This window comes from Hordeum vulgare, chromosome 1H (assembly GCF_904849725.1).
Source record: "Hordeum vulgare subsp. vulgare chromosome 1H, MorexV3_pseudomolecules_assembly, whole genome shotgun sequence".
Classification (NCBI taxonomy): Eukaryota; Viridiplantae; Streptophyta; class Magnoliopsida; order Poales; family Poaceae; genus Hordeum; species Hordeum vulgare.
This window is the reverse complement of record NC_058518.1, coordinates 463,793,058-463,802,156: the sequence shown is the minus strand read 5'-3', so window position 1 is coordinate 463,802,156 and position 9,099 is coordinate 463,793,058. Positions and strand designations below refer to the sequence as shown.

Below are 9,099 nucleotides of genomic sequence, written 5' to 3'. Positions count from 1 at the left end.
ACCATGCCGCCAAGTATCACCAACCAACACATCTTGAAGTCTTTGAAAAAACTGTCGTGCGTAGCACCTACCAAACAAGCATGACACATCGTAATACCTATCGGCCAGTCATGACTTGACATCTCCATTTAAGCTCTGTGCTATACGAAGCCACTCCACCTTCTGTCTCTGTCTTCCAGCGTTGCTCCACAAATGATGCTCCCAATAGAGAAACCACACTGCGATGTCGTCATCGTTCGATCTGGAAGACTAGATCCTAGGGTTTCTCCCAGAGTAGCACTAGTGGGTCGACAATAGTTACACGGTGATGCCTTCAACAAGGTAACGCCGCAAAATGCCGCAATCGCCGGTCGTCAGCTCGGTTTTCACCGGCAACTATGTCTCTACCACTCGCAACCGAGACTAGATGACGGATCTCGAGATCCAACCAAGCAGCCTGTGGACGACCACCTCCGGCGGAGGAGATGAACACCACCGCCAAGCCTAGAGCCACCGCCCCGTCACCCGTGTGATGCAGATCAAGACCAGGAGTGCCACTATGATGTGAAGCCAAACCGAAGGTTGTGAGGTTGCAACATGGCCGTCACCGCCACCTGCGGCTATAGACCCGCCGTCACACTCCAGCCGTCGTTATCCGCCACCATCATCGAGGAGATCAAGATTGGAACCGCCACACGATCTTGAGCAGCAGACGTGTGAGCAGAAGGCCACCACCGATGAGCTGCTCGGGTTTTGCCCTGGCATCGTCGCTGGCGGCGGCGAAGAGGAGAGTGGTCTTGGGAGGGGGGGGGGGGGAGAGGGAAGCGGGGATGCCCTGGTGAGGCACGACGACACCGCACGAGAGCGGGGGTAGGGTTGGGAGAGATGGCGACGGAGGAAGGATTCGTCCTTTAACACCAAAAAGATGGAAGCTTGTTCTGAAATGGACATACGCGCTATACAATAAATTACCATGTGCCTTTTTTAATCCTTTAAATACCTTGACATATATCAACAAGATTGGGGTTAACTCATGTTATACCTTAGCGGTTAATTCTAATACACTCCCATGGTTAATTGCATGTTCAAAGGATGATGAGTTTTGCTTTCAGAGTGTTCCCGTGTTTGTCGAGTTTAGACGGAAACTCCTATGACAGCATGCATCGTCAAGATGGAGAGGCCGGGGGTCATTCTCCTTTTCCAAAAAAAGACAGAAATTTCTAGCTAGGTTTTTCCTATGGCAATTTGTTTCAGAAGATAACTTGTAGTTTTGTCCATTCCCATGCATCTTTGTTTTGGAGTTCTCTTTTCGTGTTTTTCGGGTTTTGGGACGGCAACTCCTCAAGAATTTTAGTGGCATGTTATCATGCCGCCACCGGTAGCCTTTGCAGTCGGCCACTCGTAGCCATATCTTTAGTAGTGGGAAGACACATGATATAGCCAAAATGCTTTCAGTTTCTTCTCTCACACAAACATTTAATGCCAGCAGTTCAACTGAAACATCTATATGCAAATATAAAATTAGATGTCGACTGCAGTTTTATGCTGAAACACAATGGCTTTAGTGCGCCTCAGATTTCACCATCCCAAAAGTCCTCCACGGTTTTGTAAATACCTTTCGGGTGAACTACAAATTCAGCTCTTAGCACCTTAACCTGCATTTAGCAAGCCAAAACAATATCAGATAAGAAATATGTGAATGTAAATATGTCATGTACAATATTTTCCCCATGGAACAATGTGCAAACTATTATACATCATAATTAAGATGAAAATAGACGGGGTTATCTTTAAAGTGGATTTCAAGAAGGCGTATGATAAGGTAAAACGACCAATCTTACAACAAGCCTTGCGTATGAAGGGTTTCGACGAAATTTTGAGGAAACATGTTGATTCCTTTGTACAGAAAGGCAACATTGGAGTTAAACACATCTAGTTGATGGTGGAGTGTCCATTCTACAATACGCCGATGACACTATTCTATTCATGGAGCACGATTTTGAGAAAGCTAGAAACATAAGTTGGTGTTATGCCTATTTGAACAGTTGCCGGGGTTGAAGATAAACTTTAACAAAAGCGAGTTGTTCTGCTTCGGAAAAGCCAGGGACGAGCAAGATGCTTATAAACAACTGTTTGGCTGTGAATTGGGTACTTTACCGTTTAGTTATCTGGGTGTACCGATTCATCACCGTAGGATCACTAATAAGGAATGGAAGTGTATCGAGGATATATTCGAGAAAAAGCTTAGCTGCTGGAAGAGCAAGCTCATGACTTATGGAGGCCGGCTAATTCTGATTAACTCGGTTCTTACGAGTTTGCCGATGTTCCTCTTGTCCTTCTTTGAGGTGCCTGTCGGGGTACGGAAGAGGTTGGACTTTTATTGATCTCGTTTCTTTTGGCAAAGCGATGACACTAAGAGAAGGTATCGCCTCACTAGATGGGACATTATTTGTGGACCGAAAGACCAGGGAGGCCTTGGGATTGAGAATTTAGAGGTTAAGAATAGATGGCTGCTCAGTAAGTGGCTGTTCAGATTATCAGTTGAAGAAGAAGGCATGTGGGTACAAATTTTGCGTAATAAGTACCTACATAATAAAACCTTAGCTTAGGTTTCCGCCAGACCCAATGATTCACCTTTTTGGAAGGGCCTTATGAGGGCGAAGGCAACTTTCTTCCAAAGAGCGAAGTTCATTATTGGAAACGGAGAATCAACGAGATTCTGGGAGGATACCTGGTTAGGGGAGACGCCACTTGCTAAGCAGTATCTATCTCTCTACAATATTGTACAACGTAGAGACGTTTTTGTTGCTACGATATTGCAGACTGTTCCTTTAAATATACAATTCCGGAGAGCTCTAGTTGGAGATAGATGGGCATCCTGGTTACATCTGGTCAGAAGGTTGATGGATGTACAACTTATTGATGAGGCAGATAAACTCCAATGAAAATTATGTTCGAATGGCATCTTTTTGGTCAAGTCTATGTATCTTGATCTCATAGACTCTGGCCCAATCCCAAAGTCAATGCATATTTGGAAGGTCAAGGTCCCATTACGGATCAATGTCTTTATGTGGTTTGTTCACAAGGAGGTGATCGTAACAAAGGATAACTTGGCTAAACGTAATTGGGAGGGTAGTAAGAGATGTAATTTTTATGATCAAAATGAAACTATCAAACACCTCTTTCTTTATTGTCCGATGGCCAGGATTTTATGGCGCTCACTTCAAATAGCCTTCAGTATAAACCCTCCTCGTAGTATACAAACGTTATTTGGGACGTGGTTACATGGGGTGCAAAGATAATATAGTGAAACATAGTCGTATAGGAGTATGTGCAATGCTTTGGGCTATTTGGAACTGCTTTCTGATTTGTTTTTTAACAGACATACAAATACAATTTTTTTGCAGGTTATCTACAGAGCCGCAACATGGATCCGTATGTGATCGTTACTAACTCCTGCGGAAGCCAGAGAGTCTATGGTTACTGGGTCTGTCCGATGAGAAATGATAGCTCAGGATATCTATAACCGGTTTGGATGGCGGTCCAGTAATATGATAGGTGTGTAGTCATCTAGGCCTATTTAAGCCGGTTGCGGCACTTTTTTAATCACTTTTTTTGAGACATTTTTATTGCTTCGTGTGAGCTTGTAAGACACTTCACAACTATTTGTTTGGCTTTTAATAAAAGGCTGCATGCATCAACTGATGCAGAGGCCGGGGATATGCCTTCTTTTCTAAAAAAACAGAACAAAATAACAAGGATGGAACTGAGACGTGCCTGCTGAATTGCAGAGAAATTAGCCATCAAATCTTCAGGGATAGACCAGTCAAATATGCTCAGGTTCTCCTTTATTCTTATTTCATTGGTGCTTTTTGGAAGTACACTCTGTCCCATTTGAAGACCCCAGCGTAGTGCAACCTGAGCAGGAGTTTTGTTTAACTTCTCCGCAACAGAGATGACAATGGGATTGCTAAGAAAGCTTGGAATCATGGACTGAGGTGATCCATGTTTTCCTAAGGGTGAATATGCCTGCAAAAGCAGAAGTAACAAAATGTGAACAACAAACAAGAGTAGTGATTTTCAAGAAAGTGCCAACGCTACTGAAAAGAGAGGGGAAATCGTCGCTATACTGGCGACATTTTAAACTTACAGAAAGATGAACACCCTTTGATTGGCAAAGTTCCCGTAGTTTCATTTGCTGCCAGCCTGGATGGCACTCAACCTGGTTGACTGCTGGAGGTACATTTGCAACGGCAAGCAAATCCTCCATTCTCTTACAAGAAAAGTTACTCACACCGATCGCACGGGCCTTGCCAGAGGCATATAACTTCTCCATTGCTCCCCAAGTAGCAGGAATGTCAACAGGAAGAAAGTTTTCGGGGGTTGGCATGGCACCTTTCTTAGAACGAAGTGGAGCATGGATCTGCAAAATATAGGACGTCATCAACAAAATAACTTGGGTACATATGAGGTACACACATTTAAAGTCAATTTCTCCCGCGGTGAGCTTGAGAACACACTTCATTGTTCAGTGAAAGCTACATTTTATCCTTTTGTTTATCACTACAAAAATACAAAAAATATCATGCTGAATATGTTGCCAAGGCGGAATAATAAGCATAAATCATCTACTTCTAGTATTCCGTGAGCGACGGGCATTCCAATATACCATTAAATTAGATGTGACCATTATATAACTTAAAGTGAATTCCATTTTTTTGCCCTGTAGTTGTACATTTGTGACACATATTACTCCACTTAGTGGAATTTCCATCGAAATATCAGATTTTGGAGACTATTAGCATGGTTTTTCTCCAGTTTTGCATTTTCCTTATTTATGTTAGATAGGATGGGCATGTTGTGTCAATGATTTGTAAAAAAATCTGTAAAGATCGAAGGGCATCATTGACGATCATGTCTAGACTTTTCTTGTCCATTTGTTTCACTCCTTGTACCGTCCACATATATTTGGACCCCAGGCGTCATCTTACACTTGCATGATGGACACGCATCAGAAAACAGGGATTCAAAGCTTTCAAAAGGGGTATTCTAGATGAATTTCCACTCGGCGAGGTAATTAATATCACAAATGTACAACTACATGGTAAAAAATAGAATTCACTCTTTAATTTAATTAATTTATAAATTCAAAAAATGTTCATGCTAAAAATGTTGCTCAGATGGAACAATAAAGCATAACTCGCCTACTTCTACTACTCCATGAGCGACGGTCAATTCAATGTAATATTAAATACTTCCTCCGTTCTAAAATAAATGACTTAAAAAAACTCTACTTTGTACTAAAGTTAGCACAAAACTGAATCATTTTTGAGTCACTTATTTTAGGACGGAGGAAGTAGATGGACAATTATTCATATAAAAAATTGATGGACAATGCATAGTAATTTACAAGGAAAAGGTCTAAGTAGTCCAGCTGCAAATCTTCAAGAGTGGTGTCAATTCCCTCCGATACATCTTCTGGGGCTTGATTACCAGACCTGCAGAATTTAAATATTTTTCAAAAATGCAACTCTGCAAATTACATATGCTACTTCTTTACACATGATGCGGCTAAGGTTTGAATGAGGCCTAACCACAACTTAGAAGTGATAAACAGATCTTCACGCTTAACAACGCCTTCGTCAAATAATTTCTTGAGAGCGAGACCAATCTATAGAAGGCAAGAAGGCATGTATTTCAATCCAGTTAGCTTATTTACAAAACATAACATATCTTCTGATAAAAATTTCAAGTAGGGATGACAGTCTTTTGCAATACTACATGAGTTCAGGCAACATATGCATGAACGAATGATAATTTCGCAGCTTGGCCTTTTGTTTAAACAGACCACATATGTAGATATATTTCCATCAATGTTGCAAGTTCATAATAGCTTCCCACATGTGCAGGTGAGAATGTTTTCAGAGAGTTTGATATTTCATTTTGGTTTGGTAATTATTCATAAGTTTTCAACAGGGAGAAGAACCATGTTACTGTCTTAGAGGGGGCATGATTTGGAGGATAAGAGTCATGCCCCTCGCGTATCGCCCTCGCGTCGCCTCCCCTGAGCGACGCTAGGGGCCCTGAACCCTAGCGCCGCAGGCCGCCCGTCGCGCCTCCTCCTGCCGCCGCTGCCGCCGGCGTGGGCCGCGGTGGCGGAGGGCCCGGTGCTGAAGGCACCAAGGCGGGTGGTTGCTGCGGGATCCCATCTGAGGCGGCAGGGGCACCTCACGTGGGAGTCCGAGGGCGGCGACCCTATGCTTCGCGGCGGTGGCCGAAGCTCCACGTCCGACGGAGTGGTGGCCCTGAAGGACGGTGGTGGTGGCAGTGCCCCTTTCGGCGGGGTTGGCTGATCTGTGTGGAGATGGTGGCGGCGGTGGCTGCGGATCCAACGCCCCGATCGGATCCACCGTGGGGTGGCCTTGTGCCGACCGACGGCGCGTGGAGGGACCGGTGAGGGGATGAAGGATCTCTGCGGGAGTACCGACGACGGCGTACGTCTTCATGGTGAGGCTCCGCACGGTTTCAGCCAACAGCGAGATCGGGACGACGTGGCTTCCAGTGAAAATCGTGCCTGACTGCGGTCTTGGCGGACGATGGTGGCGTCTCGGACGTCATTCCCTTCTCGAGGCATCGTCGTTGCAGGTGACGTCAACATGATCGGGATGTTTCGGGGGAAACCCTAGATCTGGGTCTACCGGATCGGACGATGATGACGCTTTCGATGATGTTCTCCCTCCTGGGAGCATCGTTTTGGAGCAAGTGCTGGCTGGAGGGGACAAGAGGAAGAGCGGTGTTACATTCACCGCAAGGCCGATGGCGGATCCCGACGGCATGGTGCTGCGGAGTTTCGCCGACGGCCGCGTGTGGATGAATACGTGCAGGATGGTGGAGCTGTCTGACACCGTGGTGGCGTCAATGGCAGGCCTGTCAAGGTCGCTGCATTAGTACCAGATCTGGAGATGGGTTGGTGGGAGACGACGGCGACGGCCTATGCGCCGGACCGGTTGGACCCAGCCCCAGTATGTGGCTGGGCTGGGGCATCCGGCTTTTGATGTTAGGGTTTGGTGCGATGTCTGTTTGGTATTAGGCTCGGACATTCAGCACACCTACATCATGGGGATAGGAGTAGAGGCACGTGTTGTTAAGATAGTGACTTTAGACTTACTGATGTATTGCTTTGTAAGGTTTTTGAGAATAATTAATAAAATGGTTGCATGTGTCCTCCAGATGTAGAGGCCGGAGATATATCCTTTTTTTTTAAAATGTTACCGTCTTAGAGACAAAATACATTAATGCAGATAGTGCGCCTCATCGAAAATTGGTTAGGGCAAAAGAACTATAAACATTTCCGCACAAGCAAAAAATTACTCCATCCGTCCCAAAATAAGTGTCTCAAGCTTAATACAACTTTATAAAGTTATTACAAACTTAAGTCAGTTATTTTGGGACGGAGAGAGTATTACAGTAAAAATTTAGCATCACATATGTTTTCACTTTTCAGTGAGTACTGGCAGTTAATTTAAACCTGAAAAAAAACTACACAAGACATATCGAAGGGACATCCATCCAATCGATCTAATGGAATACTAATCCACAGGTAATTACTGATTACCTCCTTCTCGTTGCGGTATGCTGGAGCACAATCGATATGCCGATATCCAGCCTATATTGCGAAACACCAAAATTTCAGTACTTGGTAAAACAGGACTACTCCCTTCTATCCATATTACTAAATTATACTACTAACACTAAATCAGCAACAGTTAATATGGATCGGAGAGAGTAGTTACATTTTGGTATCTCAAAATAAATTCTCAATTTACAGAGCAAGCTTTACATATTCTGATTAAAAGAGACCTTGACGGCGGCGTAGACGGCCTCCCGTACGACGCCGGGTTCTGCCTTCCCTGTCGCCGTGCCGAGGCCAACCGACGGGATCCTGGCGCCGGTGTTGAGCACAAAGGATTCAGCCATCTGAGACTGAGAGTACCAACCTACGAGGGCTCGAGGATCGAAGCAGGCAAAGATAATCGTAAGAAGAAGAAAATCGCACCGAGACAGTGTGAGATGGGTCTCATCCTGGGGTATCGAACCTTGCACCGTTGGACGGCTGGCCGGAGGAGGCGAGGTAGAGGCGGGCGGAGTGGCGCCAGAGACAGAGAGAGCAGGTGGCGACCGGCGACGCGACCAAGGCGGCGAGGGACGGAGGGAGGCGGAGAGTGCGGAGACTTCGTGCGCAAAGTGGACCGTGGAGTGGAGTAATTAACTAGCGGGAAATTGCCTGGACAAAAGAAAGGTGGCGTCGCAGGCCTGGGGATGCCGCCATGGCCGTTGTTTGTCCGGTGCGCGAGCCCCCCGCTGTCGTCGTCAGGAACGTACGTCTGCTCCGGACAGCCACGCTCGAGCGGCAGCGCGTTGGTCGTCAGGAACGTACGTCTGCTCCGGACAACTTATTTCAAATTCGTGAACATTTTTATTGAAATCATGACTGTTTTTCAAATTCGTGAATGCTGTATACAGCTTCGCGAACATTTCTGAAAATTTTGGACATATTTTATGAAGCTCATGAATATTTTTTCGAATCGGCAAACATTTTTGAATACATGGCCTTTTCTAAAATTTGGGAACTATTTCCGAAATTCGCGAATATGTTTTCCTGCTGCGAACATGGTTTAGAAAATCATGAACATTTTTCTAATTCAAGAACATTTTTCAACCTCGCGAAAATTTTCAGAACAAGCAAACATTTTTTGTTTTCACGAATTTTTTTCTTTATTAAAATGTGAACATGTTTTTAATGTGCTAACTTTCTTACAATATCTTGAACATTTTTTGAATTTCTGAACATTTGTTTAAACTCATGAACATTGTTTTGAAACTCGTGAATAATTTGTAATAAATATATTTTTTTCTAAACGACAATTTGTTTTGCATCCATGAAGATTTTATGATTTCTTTAACATTTTTACTCAAAAATCATATAAACTTTGGAACCTTTTTTTGTCCCTAATTATTTGGAAGAACAATTAAACCAAAAGCGAAAATAAAAAGTAAGAAAAAAATTGAGCGCGTCCAGCCCCACAAACGGGCCGGCCCAAAGTTGTGGAGTGAAGGGGA

At 44.3% G+C, this 9,099-nt stretch overlaps 1 protein-coding gene across 1 annotated transcript; it reads right to left on the bottom strand.

Moving 5' to 3' along the window:
- Window positions 1-1,424: 1,424 nt before the first annotated feature.
- Window positions 1,425-8,235, bottom strand: LOC123445586 (aldo-keto reductase family 4 member C10-like). The gene is made up of 8 exons (XM_045122593.1): window positions 8,076-8,235; window positions 7,840-7,976; window positions 7,595-7,645; window positions 5,574-5,650; window positions 5,390-5,477; window positions 4,130-4,402; window positions 3,757-4,008; window positions 1,425-1,634 (listed from the first exon to the last, which is right to left on the bottom strand). The coding sequence occupies exons 2-8, from the start codon at window positions 7,954-7,956 to the stop codon at window positions 1,551-1,553; spliced, it is 942 nt and encodes a 313-aa protein (XP_044978528.1). The 5' UTR covers window positions 7,957-7,976; window positions 8,076-8,235; the 3' UTR covers window positions 1,425-1,550.
- Window positions 8,236-9,099: the final 864 nt, after the last annotated feature.

Bases quoted from the DNA above. Each gene is read 5' to 3' on its own strand.
- LOC123445586 (XM_045122593.1), bottom strand. From the start codon at position 7,956: ATGGCTGAATCCTTTGTGCTCAACACCGGCGCCAGGATCCCGTCGGTT. The intron at 7,646-7,839 runs GTCTCTTTTAAT...TTCGCAATATAG, and splicing joins CCGTCTACGCCGCCGTCAAG to GCTGGATATCGGCATATCGA. The intron at 5,651-7,594 runs GTAATCAGTAAT...TGCCTTCTATAG, and splicing joins CATACCGCAACGAGAAGGAG to ATTGGTCTCGCTCTCAAGAA.